Source organism: Peromyscus leucopus, chromosome 4 (assembly GCF_004664715.2).
Source record: "Peromyscus leucopus breed LL Stock chromosome 4, UCI_PerLeu_2.1, whole genome shotgun sequence".
NCBI classification, from domain to species: Eukaryota; Metazoa; Chordata; class Mammalia; order Rodentia; family Cricetidae; genus Peromyscus; species Peromyscus leucopus.
The window spans coordinates 68,774,410-68,800,548 of NC_051066.1; the positions used below are offsets into that span (position 1 = coordinate 68,774,410).

General features: G+C 51.2%; 2 protein-coding genes across 4 annotated transcripts in view; both read right to left on the reverse strand.

Moving 5' to 3' along the window:
* Positions 1–26,139, reverse strand: part of LOC114699722 (zinc finger protein 862) — an 85,109-nt gene that overhangs the window by 20,452 nt on the left and 38,518 nt on the right. For all 3 annotated transcript variants that reach the window (XM_028878985.2, XM_028878988.2, XM_028878987.2), the window contains exon 5: positions 8,545–8,612. In XM_028878985.2, the coding sequence (XP_028734818.1) occupies positions 8,545–8,612 (68 nt within the window). The remainder of the gene's footprint in view (positions 1–8,544; positions 8,613–26,139) is intronic.
* LOC114699724 (myb-related transcription factor, partner of profilin-like) lies at positions 1,021–8,530 on the reverse strand. Its single transcript, XM_028878989.2, has 2 exons — positions 4,384–8,530; positions 1,021–1,412 (listed from the first exon to the last, which is right to left on the reverse strand). The coding sequence occupies exons 1-2, from the start codon at positions 4,828–4,830 to the stop codon at positions 1,110–1,112; spliced, it is 750 nt and encodes a 249-aa protein (XP_028734822.1). The 5' UTR covers positions 4,831–8,530; the 3' UTR covers positions 1,021–1,109.

Here is a 26,139-nt window from a genome sequence, read left to right on the forward strand (position 1 = left end):
TCATCTATCTCCATGCTGGTTCTGTTGCCTCTTCCAAGTGCAGAAGCTGAGGCAGAGGCAGAACTTAGGTAAGGAGCATCTATTAGCACTCTAGAATTGGCCTCTTGAAGGAAGCTGGCCAGGCCCACAGTCCTGGTCCACCTCTACATGGCTGTGTCATTTTTGACCCCTGAGGTACATGACAATGATCGGAATGACCAGCAATCGATGATTGTAAAGACTGACTTGGCTGCCTCCTCACTGTTCAGAAAAGCTCCCTGAGATGGCCTGCTATGCACAGGCTTGGGGGAAAAAAAAGCTTACAGTGTGCTAAGAATGCAAGATCGTCTCCTTCCCCTCATCAGCACAGCCCCACTCTCCTTCCTTCCACAAAAAAGGCAAGCACAGCAGCTGAGCAACGCAGGGCAAGCACAGGGCCAAGGCCAGGCCCCACCCACCCCGCTGAGCTAGCCCCACCCACCCACAGGCCGAACCACCTGGGAAGGAGCAGAATCAGGACCCGGGAGGTCAGCTCTGCTGCAGCCCTGAGTTGGAAGCAAGATTCTTTCGGATGCTGCCCCCCTGCCCCAGCAAGGCCTGCTCCACAGGATACAGGATACAGGCCGTGGGGAGAGCAACCCTCTAGGCCAAGCAAGCGTCAAGCAGGCAGCTCCTCTTGTGTCTTGAGCATCTTCCTGAGGTAGGGGGTGAACCTGTACACCCGCTCCGTTGCTCTGTTACAGCACAGGAAGCTGGACTGCACCAGGTGAGGGGATGACCGGGCCCCGGGGTCATCAGTCTTGTTTCTGGACCCAAGAGACTCCCCCATCTCAAAGCCATAGCTCCTCCTTGTGCAAACTGGCCAGGTTAGAGATTGTGCTTTCTCTTCCGAGACCTGGTAGTCCGCGTGGGGGCTGGTTCTGGGGGATCTGGTGTAGGGTCCGGCAGGGGTGCCTGAGCTTGGGAAGCGGAGTCCATGGGGGCTGCTGCCCTTCGTGGCCCCTGCTGAGATGCCTGAACCGCATCCCGGATCTCCATCAGCGTCTGACACATCTGACCAACGCGGCTGTTCAGCTCAGCCATAGCCTGGCTCATGACCCGCATGCTGTCGGCCATGTCCTGGTGCACAGTCACCAGCTCCTGGCAGAACTGCTGGAACATTTCAGTCTGGTGGGCATGGGCATGGAGGAGATGCCAGTCCAGGCCCATGGTGGGTGAGCTGGGATGAGGCTCTGGGGTCCTGCAGGCCTGGGCCTGGGGCGAGGGATGGGGCAGGACCTCTGGCTTAGGTCCCAACAGCTGGGTCTGGTTTGAGGAAGAAGATGAACAGAGCAGCGGGGGCCTGGCCAGGTGGGCCTCTTCTTCTGGAGGATGTAGTGGGGGCATCCGAAGAGGCTGCCGGGAGGGCCCAGGAGCCTCCTCATCTTCATCGTCTTAGGGCATGCAAGGAGAAAAGGGCAGACGATTACAACGGGGAAGACAGGGCAGCCCTGGTCACGGGCCCACCTCTGAACCCTCCCTACTGCCCACCCCACCCCAGCCTACAAGGGCGCCGCCCACGGAGAAATGCCTGCTCCTAAGTCCCCGGGGCGTGTGGGCCAGGCACTGGGCGAAGGGTGAGCAGGAGCTGGTTCCCTTCTTCCCACAGAGGTGGCGGCTACATTCCAGGGACTTGGAGGCCCCAGTTGCGATGGCTTATGACCTTGACTGTGTCTCGGCATTTCTGCAGTCCACTGCATTCAGAGGAACAATAATGTCCACTCTGCCGAGCTGCTGGGGCCCCTGGCTGGGCAGTTGGCTGGACTATGAGATCCCAGAGCTTGCGGTGCGTTACCGAGCGGAAAGTACTACCCTGTCAGAAGTTCTAAGCCACCCTCTGTGAGCTCCAGCTTCCACAAGGGAGGCGCTTTCAAAGTTGCCTGGGGCCACCTTGTGGAATCCTAACCTAAAAATTAACGCAGGGTGATGCCAAATGGCTGTATTTTTTTTTAAAAAAAGATCTTAATTCTATATTTTATGTATAGGTATTTTGTCTGCATGTATGTCTGTGCACTGTGTACTGTGTGCACGGTATACATGCAGTACCCATAAAGGCCAGAAGATGGCATGGGATCTCCTGGAACTGGAGTGACAGACGGTTGTGAGCCATCATGTAGGTGCTGGGAATTGAACCTGGGTCCTCTGGAAGAGTAGCCAATGCTCTTAACCACTGAGTCATCTAGCCCAGGATGCCAAATGGTTATAGATGGGAGGGAAGGGCTGATGCAGGAATCAGCAGGATTATGTGGGGCAAGCTACCAACCCCGTTGTCCCCTAAGGTAGGATGAGCCACCCATGAGTGCTTGATTATGTAGGACTTGTGAGACAGACAGCTAGTCCTCCTTGATAAGGGATTCAGGGCCCTAGACCCTGAACATAGGGGTCTCGAACTTTCAGGTGGTCACAGTACAGGTAGATTCCCATAGCAGAAATAAAAATTGTGACAGACTCATCTTGCTGTAAGGAAGAGACTTCATGCCTGTGGTGTGGGACTAAAAGTCATTTACTTCCCAAAAAGTTACTCCTCTAAGTGGCTTCCTCCTTCCTAAGGCTCCTGGGGTCTCATGGGGCTGGCACAGGGAAAGCCCAGGGCTTCCTGAGCATGCTCAGTAAGCAGATGCCAGAAAGGGTGGGAAGGAGCACTCTGAGCTGCTATTACCCCCTTTCCAAGCCTTCAGGCCACTAAGACCCCAGCCTGGCTGAACCTGGTGACTATTAATAGATATGGAGGCTGCTGCAGCCCAGGTTACCTCTGCTAACCTCATCATCTTTGATGTCTAGGAGATGGAGGGGTGAGTAGGGCAGGATTCAGGAAACAGACTTTTCTGGATACTGCCCCACCCACCCCCACACACACCCCAGGCTTCAGCAAACCCTGGCAGACCCAGGCTCAAGTCCGGTTCTGATGTCTCAGGGGCACCTCCATTTTCTGGAAGATTGTTTTCCTCAGCTGGCTAACAAGAAGTCCGCCTCATCGTGAACACTCTTTTCTACTGCTGAGGCTGACTCTGTGAGTGGCCACCTGTCAGAGGCCCCAGCCAAACAGGAAATGAGCAGATCCCCTGGGCAAGGGGCCAGGGAGGAAGGCGGACTCTGAGAACCACCTTCCTGCTGGCTGGGTGCTGGCCCCCACAGCCTCCTTGGATTCTCCTGCCCTGCTCACAGGCCTCCAGTGAGGACGTCAGATGAGGGTGGGTGTGGATGTGTGGAGAGGTGGGCGGGAAGGGGCGGGGTTCTTCAGGGAGGGATTCCAATGGCTCCCCCTTCTGGTGAACTAGAAAGGCTGGGAGGCAAGAAGGAGGGGCCACAGGGAAACTGAACGGAGAGAGCAGGGAGGGAGCCCGGCCAGCCTCAGGTGAGCACCAAGACGCGCAGGAACTGGAAAGAAGCAGATCACACACAGAAGACTGGAGTGCGGAGGACAAGGCAAAGCGAGCGGGCGATCACGGGGAAAGGTCTTTCCCCGGCCCCGGTTCTGCCGCTTGGCTGCTGTGGTACCGCCCCTCCTCCTGCCGGCTATGCTGGGGCTTCCCTGGCTTCGGCAGTTCCTGGAACGTGCCAAGCGCCTTCCTGATGTGGGCCTTGTACATGCTGTTCCCAGCCTGCTCGCCCTCCCCTCCTCTCTCCTCCCCTCCTCTGCGCCTCGCACCAGGCTTGGTTAACTCTTCATCACCCTTCAGACGCCTTCCTCAGCCAGGCTTGGCCCGATCTGCTTGGTAGCTGCAGCACCTCCTGTCATGTGCTTTGCAGACCCAGCACAGACTGAAGACGCTGGGCCCCAGCTGGCTGCAGAAGAGCAGACCCCGTGTGGGCCCTGGGTACCACACAAGTCTAAGGCTGGAAAGCTGGGATGCCCTGCCTGGACTGGCTCAGCCCTGATCCTTCCTCTAAGTGTGAGCAATGGTCTAATTCAAGCATGTCTAACCTTTGGGCACCGCAACACAACGAGATCACTACAAAGTTCCAGGCTCAAGGTACAAACAAACAAACAAATAAACAATAGCTTGTAATGTTTTAAATAAGCTTATGATTTGGGTTAGGGCCACACTCATCGCGATGTGCCTGCAGCCCTCGGGCCAGACGTTGGATACATCTGAAGCTTTTTATCCCTACAAGTGTCGTCTGTGTAGGTTTTAGATGCAGCCCTGTCCTTTCTGCTTCCAAGTCAGCTTCTAGCACAGAATGGATGCACAGGAAGTGGAGGCATGATGGAAGTAGGATGGAGGAAAGAGTTGGGAGACAGGGAGGGCTGGGAGCTAGAAAGAGAGGGGTGTGCACGCGAGGAAGAGCAAGCCGCGCCCCCCCCCCCCCCCCCCCCCCCCCCGCACACACACACTCAGGCTGTGGACAGGCAGCGATACTCACAGCTGGTAGAGGGGCTGTCGATACCATCCAGTGCTGCCCTGGGGAAGCTGTGCCAGCCTGGGCAGTGAGCAGTGCTGACTTGATGGCCCTCTCGTGGGCAGTGAGCATGAGGGGATGGGTGTGGCCCCCGATCCCTGGGCCCGACAGCGACTGCTGCATGAAGGCCAGCTTGTCCTTGGTCCTGCGTTTCATGTCATCCCATCTGTGCTTAATGTCCTTGATGGAGCGGGGGACCTGGCTGACGGAGGTGACTTTCCGAGCTATGCCTTCCCAAATCTTGTCCCTGTCGGCATGGGACAGTCGCATGGTCTCTCTCCCAAAGAGAACTGCCTCGTGATGGGTCACCTCTGTGACCAGAATGTCCAGCTCCTCCTTGGAGAACTTAGGCTTCCTCTTACGCTCCGCCAGGGGCAGCACGTTCCTTGGGTTGAATATCCCACAAAGCATAATTGGGTAAATGACCGTCAACGAGGGTGGTCGTCCTTCCTAATCACAGGCCCCATCTGGGAAGCCGGGGAACACTTGCGGCCACCTAGGCTCCACCACACCCTCCTCCTACAGTGATGCCTCTCCCTCCCTCTTCCTCAGAAGGAAGGTTGGAAGAAGAGGTAGAAGGAGTCCAGTAACTGCAGGCAGGGTAGGGCTACCCTACCTCTCATCTGCTCTGAGCACCAGGGAGTTCAAGTTCTTTTGACCTTTTGCTGCCCCATTCTCCCCATCCAGAGTGGGGATACCAACCACAGCAGTTTCTGTGGGTTCCATCTACCTATGAACCTTAATGACTTAAGGGGCTGGAGAAATGGTTAACACTGACAGCAGATTAGAGTTCGTATCCCAGCAACCACATCAGGGAGTTCACAAACGCCTGTCATTCAAGCTCCAATGGGTCTGTTGCCCCTCTTGGCCTCTGTGAGCATCTGCACACATGTGTGCATACATATAAACATAACAATTTTGAAAATAAAAAAGAGTAGCCCTACAGTGGACTGCAGTGGTCTGTGGCATTAGCTGCTAGCGTCCATCATGTTGCAAGCACAGGAAGTTTATTCTGTCACTTGTGGCTCATTTTCCCTTCCCAGCGTCCCTCGTGTCCCTCTGTTCCTGTACATGTGCAGAGGAAAACAAGCTCTTCCCCCTCAGGGGCGCCACCAGAGGCTCCTCATGGAGTGGCTGCTGTGGCATTCTGGTTAAGATGTGAGGCACCCACGAGCATCCACCAAGAGACACACTACCCTTGGAGGGACACTAGGATAGCCTCGGTGGCTCTTCAACCTGACCTTGCAGCTGCTCTGGCTTTGGAACCCAATCTTTCCACATTGTGGTTCTATCCACCTTTCACTATAGCTCTGAAAGTTCCACCCAGAAGGAGGAACCAGGGTGATCCGACGGAGGGAAACTCGGATCCCAACCCATACCTATGGATGCTTCCAAAACCACAGCGGAGATCAGCAGTACTCAGTTCCTCCTGCCTTTTTTCTCTCCTCTCAGCCAATAGAGTGTACTCAGATAAAGGAAAGTTGGGGGCTCTGGTACCCAGCTCAGGACAAGGCCTTGCATTCAGACAGACTTGCAACTATCCTTGGGTGGGGACCACAGGGGCCTCTGTAAAACTAGGGTGAACCCTGTAGGGCCTTAATTATGCCCCTGTGGGCGCTCACAGAGTCTGTGTTAGGAGACGAGGAGATTACTGTACAACGTGGAATGTCCAATAACACGCTTACCTTTTACCCCAGTGCAAACCAGGGGCACCCATGCATGAAGCTCTGCTCATCTAGAGTGTTTGGAAAGCACCGCCAAAGGCACACATGTCTCAAGTGCCCCCCGAAGGCACAAAACAGCCCTTGGTTGAAAATTACTGCACGCGGAGCACCTAACACAGAGCTTGCATAGGTTAACACTCAAAACATGAATACCTACCCCTTGCCTGGCCCACCACTAGTTTCATAAAGACATCTATCCATCAAATCACCCCCAAACCCCTGGTCTATGAGAGCACAACTAAGTGTGCCTGTAAATTAGCAAGCGCTACCAAAAGCAAAGCCACACACAACACAACCACTGGATCCTGGAACCTTTCCAAGCCAGGACACATCCGCTAAGACCACCAAGGAGCCGCTTGGGGTCAGGACAGGCTAGGGACAACAGGACAGAGTCATGCTAACAAGGCGGGAGGAGCAGACTCCAAGCCACTGCACCCACCCACAGCCACAAGAAGCCGTGCTCTCTTTGGTCCCTTGTGTGTTAGCAGAGAGAACCCTGGCTTGCAGATCAAGAAGCCTGGTTTGTAGGTCCAGGGACATGGGGCCCCAGTCCTCATTTTGCATTGGATGACATGAACTTGAGCAAGACTTTGCCCTGCTTTGGTCTCCGTTCACCACTGGGGCAGGACCACCAGCACAGAGCAATGGCTGTCAGCCTGAATGGCCACATCAGAGTCACGATAAAAAGCTTGCAAAACTGTGATGTCCCAGATCCATCCCCAATCAAATCACATCAGCAGCTCTGGCATGCTAAACAATGGCTTAGTTAGTTGAGATGAGACAATGTCTTCTAAGGGGCTGTGGGGAAGCCCTTTCCCCAAACAAAAGCTCAGAAGTGGGAGGCAACAAGGGACAGGTCAGCTCTCTATACCATGGTTCCTGGAGCCCTGCAAGTGACAGTGCAAAAGCCTGACACCAGGATGCATCAGACACACTCTTTCAGCTGGCCTGGACCTGGCTGCGGTGACCCACGCAAAGACCCAGACAGGGTCTGGTCTGTGCTGTCCATTAACAGCATCTCTGCAAGGCTTGTGCCCGCTTGTTCCAGGTGCCCTCAACCAAGCCCTGTCCCCTCTGAAGACTCATGTGTCCTTTCCATTCCACCTGGGCCCTCACAGCCCATGTCTGTTCTTCTCTGTCATTTATGCAGTGGCAGGTGTGAGCCTTGTAAGGAGGCAGAGGGCAGGACTGGGCAGGGCTGGGGAGGCCTACTCTCGAGTGCCCAGTCTGTATCTGAGCAGAAGCAGTCCTCAGCATAAGGGATACGAGACACTGTCGAGCTGACCTGGACCTTTGGGACAAGGGAGAAGAAGGCGGCTGGGAGTGTCAAGCCCAACTTCCTGTGCCGCTTTCAGGGATGGCTGACCAGCTTGTATAAGAGGAGGCAATGTGTGGGTGCTGATTCTGCACCTGTCCGGCGGTAGTGGGGACAGCTGCACCCCTCAGTAAGAGGATGAACCCAAACTGCCCTGCAAGCCAGCTGCCGCTCCCAGGACATACAGGTGGCCGTGAGGCCACAGAGAGGGACACAGGGGACCTCCTGTGACTCCCCACTTCCAACCAGCTCCTCCTCACGTGCTCCAACTCCCTGAGACATCCCTGCTGTCCCCACCTCCTGTCTCCCCATCAGTCCCCAAGAAACCCATCCGAGACTCACAGAACGACACAGCGACGAGGCTTCTGACCCATGATGTGGCTGGGCCCCTGGGTCTGTGAAGGCATCCCTGTTTCCCCAACCAGATCTAAATCTCCTGTCACCACCTCTGGGTCCCAGATAGAGACCACCAAGTGGTACCGAAGACAGAATGGACCCTTCTCCTAACATATATCCATGAGTAGGACCCACACGAGCCTGGGTCCCAACTGTGTGGCCACCCTTGTTCAGTTCTCTGTTCTCGCTGGCTAGACTTTCAGGACCCTTCTGGCATACACTTCTAGGCCAGAGCCTGGGGCCAGAGCAGAACCACTGTTGCCAGGCCTAGCGTGAGCCCCGTGGGAAAGGGAGCTGGAGATGTCAGGAGCCCCGACTCTCTCACACAACCACGGTATGGTTTGTGGGTCTTCCCTGGAGTGATGCCACCCGGGCAGCAGGAATCTGCCCTGGGAGAAATGCCGCTGGTCCATTCTAGGCTGGGGCCATTCTCCTCTTCTGCAGGAATTCTACCAGGAGCCCACGGCCTCTATGGCCTCCAGGATTCCTTCAACCTACTGGTCTGGCCACAGGCTCTCCCTAGAGCCTGTGATGGAATCCTAGGGGAAGAGGGCAGTTCTCTCAAACCCTGCCGGCAGCAGCTCTGGAGCAGTCTGGAGAGAGCTCGGAGGGCCTGGAAGCTCAAGACACTCCCTTGGCTCATCCCAGAGGCTGGTGGGGCCCCCTGGAGACGGCAGGGATGGGACTCACCTCATCCAGTTGGCTTTGGTCTCGTCGGACCCATCTATGGACTTGTAGCGGTTGTTCTTGTCCACAATCTGTAAAACAGAGAGACTGTCTAGAAGGGGACATTAGAGAAGGGGGCTCCTTCTCACTAAGGCCAGGGCCCAGCTCCATCTTCAGCCTCACTTCTCTCCCCCGTCCTCCTACACTGTCCCCACTATCCCACCTCAGATGGCGTCAAGGATCCTTGTTGTCCTCTCTCCACCCACTCCCATTCCCTCAGAGACCCTGGAGAAGAGCAGAGAGAAAATGGTCACAGCCCTCTCATCTGTACTGATGGAATCCTGGCGACATCCCAGGAGCACCACTCCCCACAGGCACTGGGCTGATGCAGTAAAAGCTGAACCCACCCTTCTCTCTCGGCACTGTCTGTGGGAGATGGGGGCCGTCACTGGGGGCCGGGCTCTTGTGATTGGAAAGGGCTCCTCCTTTCCTCAAACTTCAAATATTCAAAACCCTTGGGGTTTGGGGTGGGGTTGTGTCCAAATGTCTACACTCCACCATCGTTCTGAGATTCAGGATCCCTTGAGACATGGGATTCTAGGCTGTCCCTGACTTTCCTTTCAGAGGGCAGGGGTCATTAAAAGACATTATCTGGAACAGATTTGAAGCTGGAAGGTTAGGACAGAAAGAGAAGCGCTCAGAAAGGAAGATACACGGAAGGGAAGAGCATGGGTGTTGTCTTCTCTCACAATGGTTCTGGTTTTTTCTTGACCCAGGTGATGAGCAGCCTTAGTCTACAGCGGCTCTTTTATAGTCCACTGTCTTTCCCTTTGTTCAGTCCTTGCCACCATTTTGCACTGTGGTTTTTGAAACAGAGATAATAAAATTCTCTTCACTACTTAATGATCATGTCCACGTTTCAGTTCTGGAAAATTCTCAGCTGTTCTGTTTTTTAGTAGAATCCCTCATTTTCTCTAATCTCTTCTGGTAGAATTTCTCTTAAATAAACAGAATAGCTTACTCAATCCTCCGTGTCTTTTAACTACCTCTTCATAGTTTACTCTGTCTTTTGGAGCAGTGTCAAGGAAAGTTTCTCAGAACTCTATTCCCATCCACTCGTCGTCTCTTTGTGCCTACTCGTTTCTTCTATCTATCAGAGTTTTCCTTTCTTACTTCACTTGTTTTTTTGATGTTTTATTTTCATTTTGCCTTAGGCAGAGCTTCACTGAGGTAGCCCAGGCTGAGTGGAACTCTCGATCCTCCTCCTCAGCCTCCTGAGTGCTGGAATTACAGGCATTCACCACCACGCCCAGGGTCTGCGCCTCCTTTTTAATGAGTATCCTTCATTTAATAAACGTTTTTCACTTTCAATATTATTTTGAAGATCCTTTTTTCATTTGTCTCTTTGAGTTTCACAGTGACATGTTCCTTCTTTCTTGTTTCCACAGCTTAGATGAGATATAATTAGCATATAACACAGACTTTCCTAATTGTGGAAAAATATGCTAGATCAAGGCTAGTTCCCCGAGGACTAGGTGGTACACAGCAACCCCACAAGCCCATTGACACTAGTGTTAAGATTCTATCCATTCTCCTCAAAATGCAAGACCAAGTGTTTGTCGACTGAAATCAGACCATGCCGCTCTCCATCTCGAGGTTTTATCCACTGAGCTTATGATGAAATTCACATTTACGGTTACAGCCTTCCAGGCCTGTGCACCTGAGTCCTGCCAACCTGTCTGCCTGACCTTGGCCTATTTGGGGTTGAACATGAAGTGTGCACATCCGGCTCCTGTGCTGAGCACACGGTCTCTGTCTGGTGGTGCTACTTCAGGAGGTGCTGAGAACTCCAAGAGGAAGATCCACTTGGAGAGTGCTGTGAAGGATGTACTAGGTTGTCTCTTCCTTGTTCTCTGATTCCTGTCCACCATGAGGTAAACATCCTCCTCCTCAGGCTCCTACTGCCATGTTCTGCCTCACCACAGGCCCAGGATTAACAGAGCCAAAGACTATGGACTGGAACCTTCAAGACTGTGAGCCAAAATAAACGCTCCTTTGTTTAGCTCTGTGTGTCAGGCATTCTGTCACGGTAAGGGGAAAGGTAACTGACCCAGTCTCTCTCTGTCCCTCACTTTGCTGCAGCCTGTTCTGAGGGGCAGTGAGTCAGCTTTCAGCCATGCCCAGAATCTCTTTTCCATACCTTTGAAAGAATCATACTCCTGGAGCACTCCAAACACTCCGAAATAGTAAGAGGATAAAGTAGCTGACGCAAGAACCAACAGAACGCACACTGGTCATGTTCCTCTCAGATCTTTCCCTTGGCTTCAAAAAAACTCCCAAGCTGGGATAGGAAGATGACTCGGTGGGTACAGGCACAAGGACATGGGCCTGGCAACCTGAATTTCATCCCCAGATCACAAATGGAGACAGGAAAGAACCAGTTCCCAAGAGCTGTCCTCTGACCAAATACCTGCACACACACAGACATGCGCACATATGCACATGAACACACACACGTGCATGTACACACATGTATACTCACAGGCATGAACACATACGCACACATGTGCACACACACATATGCACACACACGTATACAACACACACACCAAATAAATAAAAATTACAAACCCCAAGTAAAGACCACCTCTGCCTCCAACTCCTTCCCCATTTCCCCCCTCCAAGGATAACCACGTCTTGAAGCTGGGGACCCTCACCCCATTTTTTCCACACACATGATCCTCTTCTATGAACAACATGCAACACTGTTTTGCAAAAATTTAGAAAATGGAATAGTTTCATCTGGAATGTTCCCCTCAGGCTCGCGTTCTGACCGTGTGGTCCCCTGCTGGTGGCACTATTTTGAAGGGTGTGAAGACTTTAGGAGGTGGGGCCTGGCTGGCAGACTCTGGCTCTGGCCCTTCACTCTGCTTTCTATGTGCAGCGTCTTCACCACACGCTCCCACCACCACAAACTCTGCCAGCCCTTCCCTAGTATGACGGTCTGAAAGTCCTCTGAAACCCTGAGCTCAAGTAAGTCCTCCTTCCTTTCCCCTTCTCTACTGGGTCCTTGATTATAGTAACTAATACCGAGTAACAATTATAGTATATAATTGTTTGATTATAGTAACAATACCTAATGGTGGGAGCTCACAGAAATGGCCCCCAAGTGACCACATCCTCTTAAAACTTTCCTCACTGAGCTGTGATGGTGGCTCCTTTCCCATCTGTGGGTCTCAGACTGTGTCACCTCTGCAGGCCCTCCTGATCTGAGCAAACTCTCTGCATCCACAGCCCTGGTCACCCCAGGATTAGCTCCATGACATCCCATCACTTTTTCCAAGATCCTTGGCGGCAAAGATCATGTCTGTTAGCCGTGATGAGGGAGAGGCTCTCTCGCCAGGGTCTAAGGGTTTCTAACTGGGCCAGCTGTTAGCTTGTTGGACTTTCCTAAACCAGCTGGGAGACACAGCCACCATCAAAACTCTCGAGACATCATATTTCACACTTTTAAGAGGGAAGAACCCACTCCGAACTTACCACTCTTAGCTCTTTCACTACACTTTCTGGTTATCTGTGTGGCTACAGCTGGGACCTGGGGAACAGTCCCCTAAGCCCTTGAGTTAGTAACTTGGTCCTCAGCTCAGCACTATTGGAAGCCGATGGAACCTTTTAGAGGCGGGGCCTATTGGGAGGTGTTTTTGGAATGCTAGTCTCTTCCCAGGGGTTGTGTGGTGTGGCAGCTTGCCTCCCTATGCTCCCCAGTATAACGTACTGCCTTGCAGCAGGCCTCAAAGCAAAGCAGGCAAGTGGTCAGGGTTTTAAACAGCTGAAACTATGAATCCAGTTCCCAACTTAACCGGCTCACATATTCTGATACAGCAATGGGCACCGGGGATGCAACATTACGGTGGATCCCTCAGCTAAGACATGCAAGGCCCTGGGTTCCATTCCCAGTACCACACACTCACACTACTCGGGACTTCTCTGGAGTAATCAACACTAACCGGCACCATACTCTCTGTGCAATGAAGTACCACATTCAAAGCATCCTTCCCAACCTGGCATTCAGGGAATCCAGGCACATCAGGAGCTTTGTCACCCCAGAAACCAGTATGCACGCCCCAGTATTACCCGCAGGTGGTCACACACCAGTGCAGCTATGGCTGTGTGTACAGGATCAGAGGATGGGGCGCGCCCTGCAAACCTTCAACTCCACTTTGCCTCTAGAGGAGGAGAGAGAAGCGGGGGTGTTTCTCCTTTGTGGATGAGCCTAACCAGCCATTGTGCTTCTGACAGTGTCAGAAACAGGACGCCGGGAAGATGAGCCAGCCGGCGGCGAAGTGCTTGCTGTTCAGACATGAAGACCTGAGTTCAACCTTCAGGGTCTGAATAAAAAAAGCTGGGCATGGCGATGTAACCTTGTCATCCTGACACTGGGAAGATGGACACGAGAGTATCTCTGGGGCTTGCTGGCCAGACAGTCAAGCCAATCCACAAGCCTCAGGCCAAGTGAGAAAGCTTGTTTTAAAAACAAACCAAAACAAAAGTAAGATGGGCCTCGGAGGTATGACACCCAAGATTGAAGTCTGGCCTCTACATGCATGAACACACGTACCTGCACACACAGGGGCAAGTGCAAACACACACAAATTAAGGTGAGACATGCTGCGGCTCAGGCTTCCTCTCCTCCATCATCTCCCCAGATGACAGACATCCTAGTCTACGGGGACCTCCATGGAGTGGCCCGGAGTCCGGTCCTTATGCCAACACTGCACGGTTCTGTCACAGCTCCCAGTGGGCTGAAATCTCAGCTCACAGTTCAGGAGCTGCAGGTGTGGCCTTGGGCAGGGGTTTCACTGGGCAGACCTCAATTTTCTCTGTAAAACCAGAGCACCCTTGCGCCCTTGCAGCCTTGACCACGGCAGAAGGCGTGATGCTAATGGTGGCTATCAGCATCACGACTGTGAGTGCCAATAAGAAAAGACCAAATGGTCCTTGTCAATTCAACAAGGAATTAACGACAAGGGGGTGGTGTCTGCCGGCCAACGCAGAGTGGTACTACCTTTCTGTCCCTTACAGAGCAGAAGGGAAAAGCAGGGCTGGGGCTGACATGGAAGCTGCCTGAAGCCTCTATGGCTGCTTCAGGCCTCAAGGTGTCCAGGGCTGGGGGGGGGGTGGTGTTCCTTGGCTTAGCTTTACTACAATTCAGGATTTTCTTGATTCAAGCACTCAGTCATTCAGTAAATGCCATCAAGAGAGCAGCCAGAGTGATGAACTCGAGGGACAAAGTGGTGAAGGCAGTTGTGTTAGTCACTGTTCTACTCATTTGAACAGACACCACAACCAAAGCAATTCTTATAAAAGAAAGCATGTAAATGGGGGCTTATAGTTTCAGAGGTTTAGTCCATTATCCTCATGGTGGGGAGCATGGTCGCATGCAGGCAGGTGCTAGAGCAGTAGCTGAGAGCTATATCCTGCTCCATAGGCAGAGAGAGACAGACAGACAGACAGAGAGAGACAGGGACAGAGAGAGACAGAGAGAGAGACAGAGAGACAGAGACAGAGAGACAGAGAGAGAGACAGAGACAGAGAGAGAGAGATTAAGCTTGGCATGGGCTTTTGAAACCTCAAAGGCCACCCCTTTCCTTCAACAAGCCACACTTTCTAATCATTTGAGTCCTTTCCAACAGTGCCACTCCCGGGTGACTAAGCATCCAAATATATGAGCCCATGGAGGTCATTCTTTTTCAAACCACCACACTCCACTCCTCATCCCCAATACGCCTGTAGCCACATCATAATGCAGGAACGTCCAACTTCAAAAGTTCCCGTGTCTAGCAGTCTCAACACTGTTTAAAAGTCCAAAGTTCCAAGCCTCTTCTGAGACTCATGGCAATCTCCTAATGCAATCCCCCTGCAAAATCAAAACCAAAGAGCAGAACGCGTACTTCCAGCACCCAGTGGCACAGGATATACATTGCCAGACCAAAAGGGAGGAAAGGGAGCACAGTGAGGAAGTACCGCACCAAAGCAAGACTGAAAACCAGCAGGGCAAACTCCAAATTCTGCATCTCCATGTCTGATATTGAAGCACTCTTCAAATGTCCAGCTCCTTCCAGCTCTGTTGACTACAACACACTTCTTTCCACATGTGGGCTGGTTCCACACGTGGTCTGCAGTTTTCCTGGGCAGGTATCCCGTGACTCTGGAATCTCCAACATCTTGGGGTCTGTGGTTGATAGTTTCCTTCACTTTAATCCTTCTCACAGGTTAGAACTTTAGCTGGGTGGAGTCTTATTCTGAGGTTGACTTGACTTTTAGCATCAAGCTTTTCTTTAAATTTTTTATATCCCTGAGCACAGGATTTGGCTCCAACGTTACATTTGTATTTCTTTTTATCCAGCTTGCTTCTTTTCATGACAGGTCTGAATAAATGACTACTAATAACCACAGGACACAATCAAGACTGGACTGCCTTAAAAATCTCCTCTGCCAGTTCCATTAACCCAAAACTCTTCAATTTAGCCTCAGGCAGATTTCCAGGACAAGAGGAAAAAGCAGCCACATTCTTTGTCAAAATACCACAGGAACAGTCTCTAGGCCACTTAATAATGCTCTTCTTTGTTGTAGAATATTATTTAAGGTGTGTCGCTTTTGTTTATGTTGCATTTGTTTAACTCTGTGGAGCTGTGTTACTGTGCCTGTCTAAAACACCTGAAGGTCTAATAAAGAACTGAATGGCCAATAGCAAGGCAGGAGAAAGGATAGGTGGGGCTGGCAGGCAGAGAGAATTTATAGAAGGAGAAATCTGGGAGGAAAAAAGAAGGAGCCAGAGAAAGGACTCCAGGGGTCAGACACCCAGCTACACAGCAAGCCATGGAGTAAAAAAGAGAAAGGTATATACAGGAATAGAAAAAGGAAAAGCCCAGAGTTTCTTTTAACTGAAGAAAAGCTGGCTAGAAACAAGCCAAGCTAAGGCCAGACATTTATAATTAAGAATAAGTCTCTAGTGTGTGTGTCTATCTGGGAGCTGGGTGGCAGGCCCCCCAAAAGAGCAAAAACACCAACACTTCCTCTATGAAACTTCTTGATCTGGGGCCTCCACAGTACAAACTGTCCCCAGCTCTGTCTTCCATGCTCCTACTCGAATGGCCCATTAAGCCCCACTCCCACCCCCTTAAAGCACCCAACTGCCTTTCTAGTCCAAAGTCTCAGAGTCTTCCATATTCCTCCACCAAACAGTATCATCAGGCCTGTCACAGCCTCTGGTACCAACTTCTGTCTTAGTCACTGTGCTACTGCTATGAAGAGATACCATGACCAAGGCAACTCTTAAAATAGACAGTATTTAATTGGGGGCTTGCTTACAGTTTCAGAAGTTTAGTCCATTATCATCATTCCAATAAAGCAATGAGTATTTCCTTTTACTGCTCTTCAAATGCTGTTTATCAAATTTCTTTTTGCAAAAACACCTACTGAGGTCTGACTGGCACACCTGCCGGTGTGTATGTGTAACAGACAGCCCTCGATGTGTCTGGGAAGAAGTACACACCACGAGACATCAGCACAGCCCATGCCCATTGCCTCCTCAGGTTCTTGCTGCTTCTGCCTTAACGGCATTGTTACTATGACTCCACCAAGTGTCCACACTGCCCTCGGCAGCTCTGATGCAGCACTGTGTATTTCAGGCCCTGAGCTCTACGGTAACTCAAGGACCTGTTGTTTCACATGATAAACACTTGGCACTCTCTGACAGTGCTTCCCTGTGTCCTGGCTCTCAGCAACTGCCCACCATTCTATCTCTGCCTCTGGGAGTTTGGTGATTGCAGATTCTTCCTAGAATTGCCATCAGGGTGGGTTTCTTTAGTTCTGTGCATTCACTGTCATAAACAACAGCCAGGCTTCTTTATTTTTAATACTTAATTGGGAATAGATCTACCTCAAGACCCAGCTCTACCACTTTTAGACATATACCTAAAGGACACTCTATCCTACCACAAGGACACTAGCTCCACGATGTTCAGAGCAGCTTTATTCATAATAGCCAGAAACTGGAAACAACCTAGGTGTCCCTCAACCAAAGAATGGATAAAGAAAATGTGGTACATTTACACAATGGAGTACTACTCAGCTGTAGAAAACAATGGCATCATGAAATTTGCAGGCAAATGGACGGAAATGGAAAAAAAATCATCCTAAGTGAGGTAACTCAGACCCAGAAAGGCAAACATGGTATGTACTCACTCATAAGTGGATATTAGCTGTTAAATAAAGGTCAGTCATGCTACAATTCACAGACCTAGAGAGGCTAAGTAACAAGAAGGGATTAAAGGGGGGATGCAAGGATCTCCTTGGGAAGAGGAAACAAAAGGGTTTTGTGGGTGGACTAGGGGAGGGTGAGGTTGGGAATAGGAAGGATCAACTAGGGGAATACTGGGGGAAACTACTGGAATTGGGGGGCATTTCAGGGGCGAGGTGGAAACCTAGTGCAATGGAAGGTCCATGGAATCTATGAGAGTAACCCTAGCAAAGTCCCATAGTAGTGGGGGACACGGAGCCTGAACTGGCCATCTTCTGTAACCAGGCAAGGCCTCAAGTGGAGGGATTGGGACACCAACCCAGACACAAAACCTTCGACCTATAGCCTGTCCTGCCTGCAGAGTGTTCCGGGACCGGAGCCTAGCAGAATCATCATCAAAGAGACCAGAGAGGCTTCATCCAACAACTGATGGAGCAGATGCAGAGACCCACAGTCAAACATTAGGTGGTGTCTGAGGAGTCCTATGGAAGAGGGGGAGGAAGGATCTGAGGAACCAGAGGCATCAGGGACACCACGAGAACATGGTCCACAGAATCAATTGACCAGGACTCATGGGGGCTCACAGAGATCAGGGACCCTTGTAGGGATCTGTCCTACATCCTCTACATACATATTATAGCTGAGTAGCTTGGCGATCTTGTGGATTTCATAACTGGAAGTAGGGACAATCGCTGACTCTTTTGCCTAGTTATTGGGCCCCTTTCGCCATAAATAGGCTGTGTTGCCTCGTCCAACCTCGATTTGATGCTATGCACCCAGGCTTATTGTAGCATATTATGCCAGGTTTGGTTGACATCCCTGGGAGGCCTGCTCTTTTCTGAAGGGAGATGGCAGGGGCATAGATCTAGGGGAGAGGGGAGGTCGGGGAGAGAATGGGGAGAAGGGAGGGAGAGGAAACTGTGGTCGGGATGGAATATATGAGAGAAGAAAAAAATTATAAGAAATATAAGAAGAATAAAAAAAAATAAGAAAAGCCCTGGAGATGTAGTAAATGAGGCCTATTCGAATCTAGATCTTACAGCCAAGTCCAACATATTCACATTCTCTATCCCTTGTGAAGTTGGCTGGGGACAATCAAACCAGCCTGTCACCTGTCACCCCCGGCCGGCTGCACATCAATACTCATAACTCCGGGGTGTCTTCCAGAAGCTGTGTGCTTGTTTCCTATATCGATGCTGGAGCACACAAAGAACAGGTGACGGACTCAAAGCCGGGCTTCCATCAGTTGAAGTGCCAGGATCTGAACCGTCCAGAGCCCTTTGGCCATGCCACACAGTGCTTCCGCTTGAGAGTCCCATGGTTCTGCCAGGGAAGGGCACCTGACCCCACTGAACCAGTCTCAAGACCAACCACCCATCCCTTCCTCCTGGGGGAGCAAAGGGCATCTTCAGGTCCTACAGTGGACCTCGGGAAGTATACAAGATGGGACTGGAAAGACAGTTTGGAGCAGGAAGGGCCTTGAGCAAGGGTGGAAAGAAACCTAGAAGGACCTGCCTGCCTAGAGGCAACACAAATGTAAACTGGAATGGCCAGAGGAAAAGTAAAACACGAATGTGAAAACATACCATGCTGCCATTTAGAAGGGTTTTTCCACACAGAGCACCAGCAGTGAGTCATACCCTGGAACCTCTGCAGTCACAGGAGACAACCAATCCTGCACAGAGCACTGTGCCACAGAGCTGGGATGCTGGGAGAGGAGGTGACCTGAGTCCATTCCGGGTTTATCAGGACATAGCACCATCCTAAGGACACCCGTCCTTGCCAGAGACACTGTGATCCACACAATGGGAGAGTTACCCATCTGGCATTTTACAGAAAACACTAAATGCCCCCGTTTCATGCCACCGAGTAAGCTGGTGTCACAGAAGACTTAATTTGGCACTATCAATTACTACTACTTGTCACTAGACAGTGACCAAAAGACAGATGCACACTGTCTAAGTAAATACTCCTTTCTGGCAAAACTTGAGAAAGTAACAGTAATTGTAAAATAGTAACCAAAGATGTCCCCTCAAGGCCGAGATAAGCACGGGGAAATAACGAGATCACTGGAGCTAGGAACGTGGCTCAGTGAATAAAAGCGCTTGCTGCACAGATTCAGAAAGTGGGGTTCACATCCCCAGACTCCGTGTAAAGGCTGGGCATGTGGGGCAGGACTCAGGACGCACACACAGGGGATTCCAGACAAAAGCTAGCCGTAGATTCAGCAAGAGACCCTGCCTCCATCAATGACGTGGAGAGCTACTGAAGAAGACCCTGGATGTGTGCTTCAGGCCTCCAGAGGCATGCACACATATGTGCACAGATACACATGCACATTACATATGAGAGAGAGAGAGAAGGAGAGAGAGAGAGAGAGAGAGAGAGAGAGAGAGAGAGAGAGAGAGAGAGAGAGAGAGCATGACATGCAAAGTGTGCAAAGTCATGAGTATTCCAACCCCAGAGAACCTGGGTGTCTAGAGACTCTCCCAGCCTCACCAGAAACACACTACCTATGAAGCTACGGCGTGTCACATTCAAGCAATTGGGTTGGTCTCAACTGTGCGGGGCAAGGGTTTTCCGTTCCAGTCACTCTACTGGCGAATTTATTTTTAATGCTGCCTTTCCCACCCAATGAGAAAGATGCAGCACTGCTGTCGGGAAAATGCATGAGCTGAGCTGGCCGGAAGTGAAGAATGGGATCAATGGGGACTGTGGACCATCCTATAGACATTCTATTGGCCGATGCTTTAGTGAGCATCACTCTCAGGATGGAGAAGGAGGAGCTCAGGAAGCGTGACCACCACGGTCGCTTGTGCCACTGAAAGGCTCCAGGCAGGAACCTTCATTAAGGGCGTTTCTCGTACAGCTGGGAAAATCTGATTACAAAGTAGTGGCAAGACAGCATTACACACGTGAGACATGCCTGGAGTAATAACCCAGAGTGGCACATGACAGAGGTCAGGCAGCTCCCGATGGCAGGTCACATCCGGTGTGCCCCCAGCCCGTTTTCACATACCCCTGTGAACTAAGAATGTTTTGCGCACCTTTAAAAAAATGGAAATGTTTTTCTTCGTGTAACTTCACTTCTATGGTTTTTTACATTTATATGAAATTCAAATTTTATTTGAAACCGCATACAAATCAGATTTTTGAGGCCCCATATAACATTTTATTGGAAGACAATCTGCACTCCCTGGTTCCCGAGTCATCTTGCTGTGCTATGGCGGGCAGAGTACGGTAGCTGGGACAGAGACGGCATTCCGTGGGTTCCAAGCACGTACAGATAAAAACAAACAAACTAAAAACCCTTAGTTTCACACATGTGGGTGCCATGTGTGGGAGGTTGCCCGCAGAGGCCAGAAGAGGGTGCTGGAGCCCCTGAAGCTGGAGTGATGGACAGCTGTGAGCTGCGGCTAGACAAGTGCTGGGACCGAAATTTGGGTCCTCTGGAAGAGCAGCAGATGCTCTTAACTGCTACACCATCTCTCCTGCCCCCAAACTACGGTATGAAAAGGTTTGGATTGCACACACACACACACACACACACACACACACACACACACACGCACGCACGCACGCACGCATGCACACACACGCATGCACGCACGCACGCACACACACGCACACACACGCACACACACATATGCACGCTCGCGAGCGCGCGCGCGCGCACACACACACACACACACACACACACACGACTATGAATACAAGCATAAATGTTATAAGATGTAGCAACAGGTGATCTAAGAGCCAAGTGTTCCCTACACTACTCTTACATCTTTCTGCAGAGCTCTCTGGTTTGGTTTGGGGTTTTGGGTTTTGTCAGGCAACATCACAGCATGTAACTCAGGCTGGCCTCAGACTCCGGTGATCCTCCTGCCGTAGCCTCCCGGGTGTGGAGACTACAGGTGTGCGTGACCACACCAGGCTCTTTTAAATTTTCATAGTTAAGGATTAGTAGACATTAAATAAACAAGCACAAAAAAAGCACTCGTTCAGGACGAGGACACTCGGTTGGTAAAGCGGTTGTCGCGCAAGCCTCGCGACCTCAGTTTGAATGCCCAGAACCCACAGAAAAGCTGTGCATGGTAGTGCTGGGGTACCAGGACCAAGGATCCTAGGACTCACTGACGAACCAATCTAGCCAATCAGGGAACTCTGGGTTCAGGAAGAGAAAACACTGTCTCAAAATGTAAGACCAAGGAAAACACCCAAAGTCAAGCTCTGGCCTCGGCAGGGGCACACACAAGTGCACACACACACACACACACACACACACACACACACACACACACACGCACCCCACAAGCAAAGCACTTGTTCACCTGTACACACCCATGCACACACACTCCAATCTGTCTGAAATGTCCCCTCCTTACTTGCTGGACAAGCCTGAGGCTCTGTGCTTCTCTGAGCCCCCTGAGACTCAGCCTGTGAACTCCTGGCCCCATCGTGAGACCCCCACTTTTCTTTCCTCTCTCTCAGTTGTAGTACCCCACTGTGGTCTATTTTACACACCTGGCTAGGCTGCCCTATATCCTCTCTGGAACAAAACGTGGACTGGATGACAAACTTAAAATAGAAACCTTTGCTGCCTCCTCTTTCTTCTGCCTCTTTTCCAAACCACAGGGTCACACAGTGACTCCAAGTACCTAGTGCCCACAGCACTAGCCTGGCCTGCAGGACCTGGGGGTGGGGAGGGCGTCTGATCCATGATTTACAGCAGGATAAATTCCACCGGGCTGAGAGAGCAGAGGAAGGGGCGTATCTTGTCAAAGCAGTCAGAACTGAGTGTACAACTCATGCCAGGGCAGCCAGGCTGTGGAGGGCGGCCAGGCTGTGGAGGGAGGCCTTCCATCCCTGGGAACCCAGGGCCTCACTTGCAGTCAGCACACAGTGGGGCCAGCTCTCCTCCAGTTGAGTAGGATCAGGGAGAGAATTGATGCTGGGCAAGAAAGAGGAGAAAAGACCCAATCAAGAGAAGCAGGAAGGGAAAGGCCCAGAAGGAAGGGAGATAGAGAGGACCGAGCTGTGAGATGAGGCAGGCTCTGCAGCTGGACAGCAACAGGCCTGAAACCCACCGGAGCTCTGCCCAGCGGCTTAGTCTTGTATGCAGTGGTCCATATCACCCCCAGTAGGATGACAATAAATACACGATGTCACGGGAAGAACACTGCAGAAGCATGAGCAATATTTTCAGTGCCGAGTCCACCCCTGGCCAGGTGTCAGCGGCTCAGTAAGCACTAAGGGTTGTGTGTGTTATGACCAGGCTCCATTCCCATTGGAGTGCTGTGTGCACATATCATTGTGGTATTGTGCACAAAACAGTAGTGTGTGTGTGTGTGTGTGTGTGCATATGTGCGTGTGTGTGTGCACACGCACGCGCGCGCGTGCACACCCGTATATGAGTGGCTTTGAAAGCCAGAGTTCAACAACAGGTGTCTTTCCCCAAAACCACTCCACCTTACTTTTTTTTTTTTTTTTTTTTTTTTTTTTTTTTTTTTTTTGCACAAGGTCCCTCACTGGCCTACAGCTCACTCATTTGGCTAGAGCGGGAAATCCAGGGATTTGCCTGCCTCCACCTCCCCAGTGCTGGGATCACAAGAGTTAGCCCCCGCAGCATGCTCTTTTACATGAGTTCTGGAGCTCAAACTCAGGTCCTCGCGCCTGTACAGCAAGCATTTGAAGAGATCCATCTCTGTAACTGCAAACATGTGTTCTTGGATGGGGCCAGGACTTCTGAAACCAGGAAAATGGTCAAGGAAAAGCTAACAGCAAGGAAAGCTTGGGGACAGGATTTGACGAATGAGTGGAGTTTATTTACGACACAGGGTTTCCAAATTCCAGCCCCAAATCAGTGTCATGGTTCAGATCTTTTCTTTCCTTTCTCATTTATCATCTAAGTAGGCCAAGCTGCTCTCTGGGCTCCCCAGTGAGATCCAAACAGTCGCCGCCCCTGACATATGTGGGATACACGCACGCACGCACGCACGCGCGCGCGCGCGCGCGCGCGCACACTCACGTGCGTGTTCTTGCTTTCTTGAGCCTTCCTGACCATTCATTCCCTTCAAGTCTTTGGTATTACTCACTTCTAGAGATTCTGAAGGTCAAATCCCTGCCATGTGACCTATCTACCTCCATCTACCACCCTGCACTTTTTAAGCCAATGTTCCTGACACACATACCTCCTCCATCAGTCTGTTTCCTATTGCTGCAGGAAAACACATTCTCTCTGTCTCTGTGTGTGTGTGTGTCTCTCTCTCACACTTTGACCAAAGCAAATACATTCTTTTACAATTCTGGAGGTCAGAACTCCTCCAATCAAGAACCTGTCTCATCATCTATTTCTCCACATCTATAGGCCATCAGCATGGGGGAAGAAAGACATAAAAGGACATGATTACTCCTAAGGGATTGAAGTTTTTATTATAGATATAAGAGAGATCAGAGGCAAAGAAAGAGAGAGGAACCAGGAACCAAGAGGCCAGAACTGAACCAGGAGAACAAGAGACCAAAAGGTCCACTTAGCCAAAATGGCTGGGTTATATAGGAAAGAAAAGCTGGGAAAAGGGGCCCAGCCCACGCCCTGGGCTGGAGAGTTCAGAATGGGGGTAGGGTATGCTAGCCAGGAGGACCCTGTAACAGGTAGGGACTGAGGGAGACACTGGCCACCAGAGTCTGCTTTGATGTGTTAATAGGCACCTCAGCTGTTTGTCCCAACCACTCCCAGCCTCCACCACTTCTGGGAAGCCAGCAGGCACCATGTCCCCGCGTCTGATTTAACCCTGACCCTCCTGTCTCCCTCCAAGAAAGAATTCTGTAATTTCCTTGAACCCAGCCAGAAAACCTAAGATGGTCTCCCTGTCTCAAGATGCTCACTGTGACCACAGATGCTACCACCTTCTACCACCAAAAGGGCCTCGAGTTCTGGGGACGAGGGCACTACGGAACCTATCTTAATCTCATTTCTGTCATCAGATACTCTGACAAAGCCAACTTAAGGAAGGAAGGGTCACTTTGGCTCACGTCGAGGCAGCTAGCTGCATTGCATCCACAGTCTAGAAGCAAAGAGGAGCAAACGCCTGTGCTCAACTCTCCATGTTATACAATCCAGGATCCCGGCCTAGGGAATGTTGCCACCCACAATTAAGATGAGTCTTCCCACATCAATCAGTCTATCAAGATAATCCCCTTACAGGCATGCCAGGGGCTCAATAATCCCCTGGAAGCTTGTCTCCTAGGTGACTCCAGATCCTGCCAAGTTGGCAATTAACACTAATCCTCACAGAGCCATTGTTCGGCCTCCCACACCTACCCACTTGGGCTGTCCCTTAGGTGATGGAAAATATGCTGACCTACTCCTTTCCATACCCAGTTGCTTCTTCAGAACCTTCTAGAGGTGCTACAGATGCATATGGCTGGTGTTCTTCCCTCATCCTCCCAGTTTCTTTCCAGAGCGCTCCTCCTGCTGGCCTTAAGGATGCTGATGCTAACTTCTCTCTAGTAACAGCTCCGCTGACCCCAGCGGCTTCCTCCAATCACCATCTGCCTCTCTTATCTCTCTTTTCCACTTCTGAGCTCTAAGCAAATTTCTGAGAAGCTGTTCTGCTGGCCACCTCTATGCTAATCAGGTGCCCAGCTCCAGCACTCTCCTGCAGGAGCAACTGATAAGCCACTGTTGTGGGTTGCAGTCCCAGGCAGTGCACATCACTTAGCACTGACCCTGGCCTTTGTCTCTAGGTACCAGTAGCACACGCCCACCCTGAGCTGTCAATATTGCCCAATACCATGTGGGTACAGAAATCCCAGGCTGAGGCCTACTGCTCCTGCCAGTGTCACAATGCTCTTGAAGGCACAAGATCCAACAGACTCTTGTGAGCCCTGTCGTCCCGGGCTTCCCAGCCACATGAGATTCACTGGTCCTGTAGCCTTCAGAGCTCTCTTCTTGCTGTGCAGACAGGCCATTCTCCTGGCCTGCTTCTCCCCCAGTGACACGCTCTCCCATGCTCCCTTCTGGACTATGAACTGTTGAAGTCCCTTGACACTGAGGCTGGGTCCCATCCACCTCTATTAGCCATCTACAAGCACAAGTAACATCTCCGTACTTCCTCGGTAGGATCCAGAACTGTACATCCACCTGCCTGCTGGCATCAACATTCAACAAGACAGACACTGGAGTCCCAATCGTACTCAACCTCTTCTCCACCTGGAAGTCTTCAGAAGTGAAGGCACCTCTACCTCCCTGCTGGGTGAGAGGCAGGGAGGACCAAAGCTGTCCGTGATGCGTGGTTCCCTTAGTGAAGCCACTCCATCCCGACTGGCCCTTATCCCCCATCCGGTCCTAAGCTGGCCTTCCCTTCACCATGTCTCTTCCCTGTCTCCACCCACGTCAGCCCCACTGCAGGCTTGAAATCACTCTCTACCTGCTTCCTAACCAATGCCACAGTAGTTCTGTAGGCTGCCGCAAAAGTTGCTCATCCACAACTTTAACGTGGGGTTGGGAACATGGCTCAGTGGATAGTGTTTGATGTGCAAGCATGAAGACCTGAGCTGATCCCCAGGACCTGGAAGCCCAATGCTGTGGCATGCACCTGGAATCCCAAGGCTGGGAGGTAGAGACAGGAGAGCCCTCGGGGGTTACAGGCCATCCAGTCTGGCTGAATTGGTGAGCTCTAGGTTAGAAAGAGACCGTTTCAAAAATAAGGTGGAGAATAGTTAGGAAGACACTTGGCATTGACCTCTGGTTCCACACAGGCGCGCACACACGTACGCGCCACGACCCTGAACATAAACATACATAGCAAAACAAATAACTAAACAAACCAATTAATGTGATCTGGTCAGTCCTCATTATTTGGAACCTTCCCACAGCCCTTCAAAGAATGAAGTCAGCACTGGACCCCACACGGTACACCTCCATCCCTTTTCCAGCCCCACGTTTGCTGCTCCGACATGCCGTGTGCCCCTTCCTGCTCACGCAAGTCCACCATCTGACACCCCTCACCAATCTGTACTTCGGTGGTGTGGTGGCTATTCTTGATTGTCAACCTGACTACATCTGGAATTAACTCAAACCGAAATGTGGAAGGAAACACCTATGAGGGATTTTTCTTTACTTTTAAGTGGTAAGATCCATTTCTAATCTGGGTCTTTGAGGTGGGAAAACCCACCTCTGATCTGGGTCATGCCTTCTGCTGGAAGCCTACGTAAGGACGGGGAAGAAGGAAGCTTTTGCTGTTTGCTGCTAGCCTTGGCCTTGCCAGCAAGTCACTGGCATTAGAGCCTACTACTTACTTCAGGACCTGTCACAC

What these genes read in the sequence shown, in the direction of transcription:
- LOC114699724 (XM_028878989.2), bottom strand. Translation starts at nt 4,830, where the DNA reads ATGCTTTGTGGGATATTCAACCCAAGGAACGTGCTGCCCCTGGCGGAG. An exon ending in CGACAGCCCCTCTACCAGCT is followed by an intron (nt 1,413 to 4,383) that starts GTGAGTATCGCT and finishes GCATGCCCTAAG; the next exon opens with ACGATGAAGATGAGGAGGCT.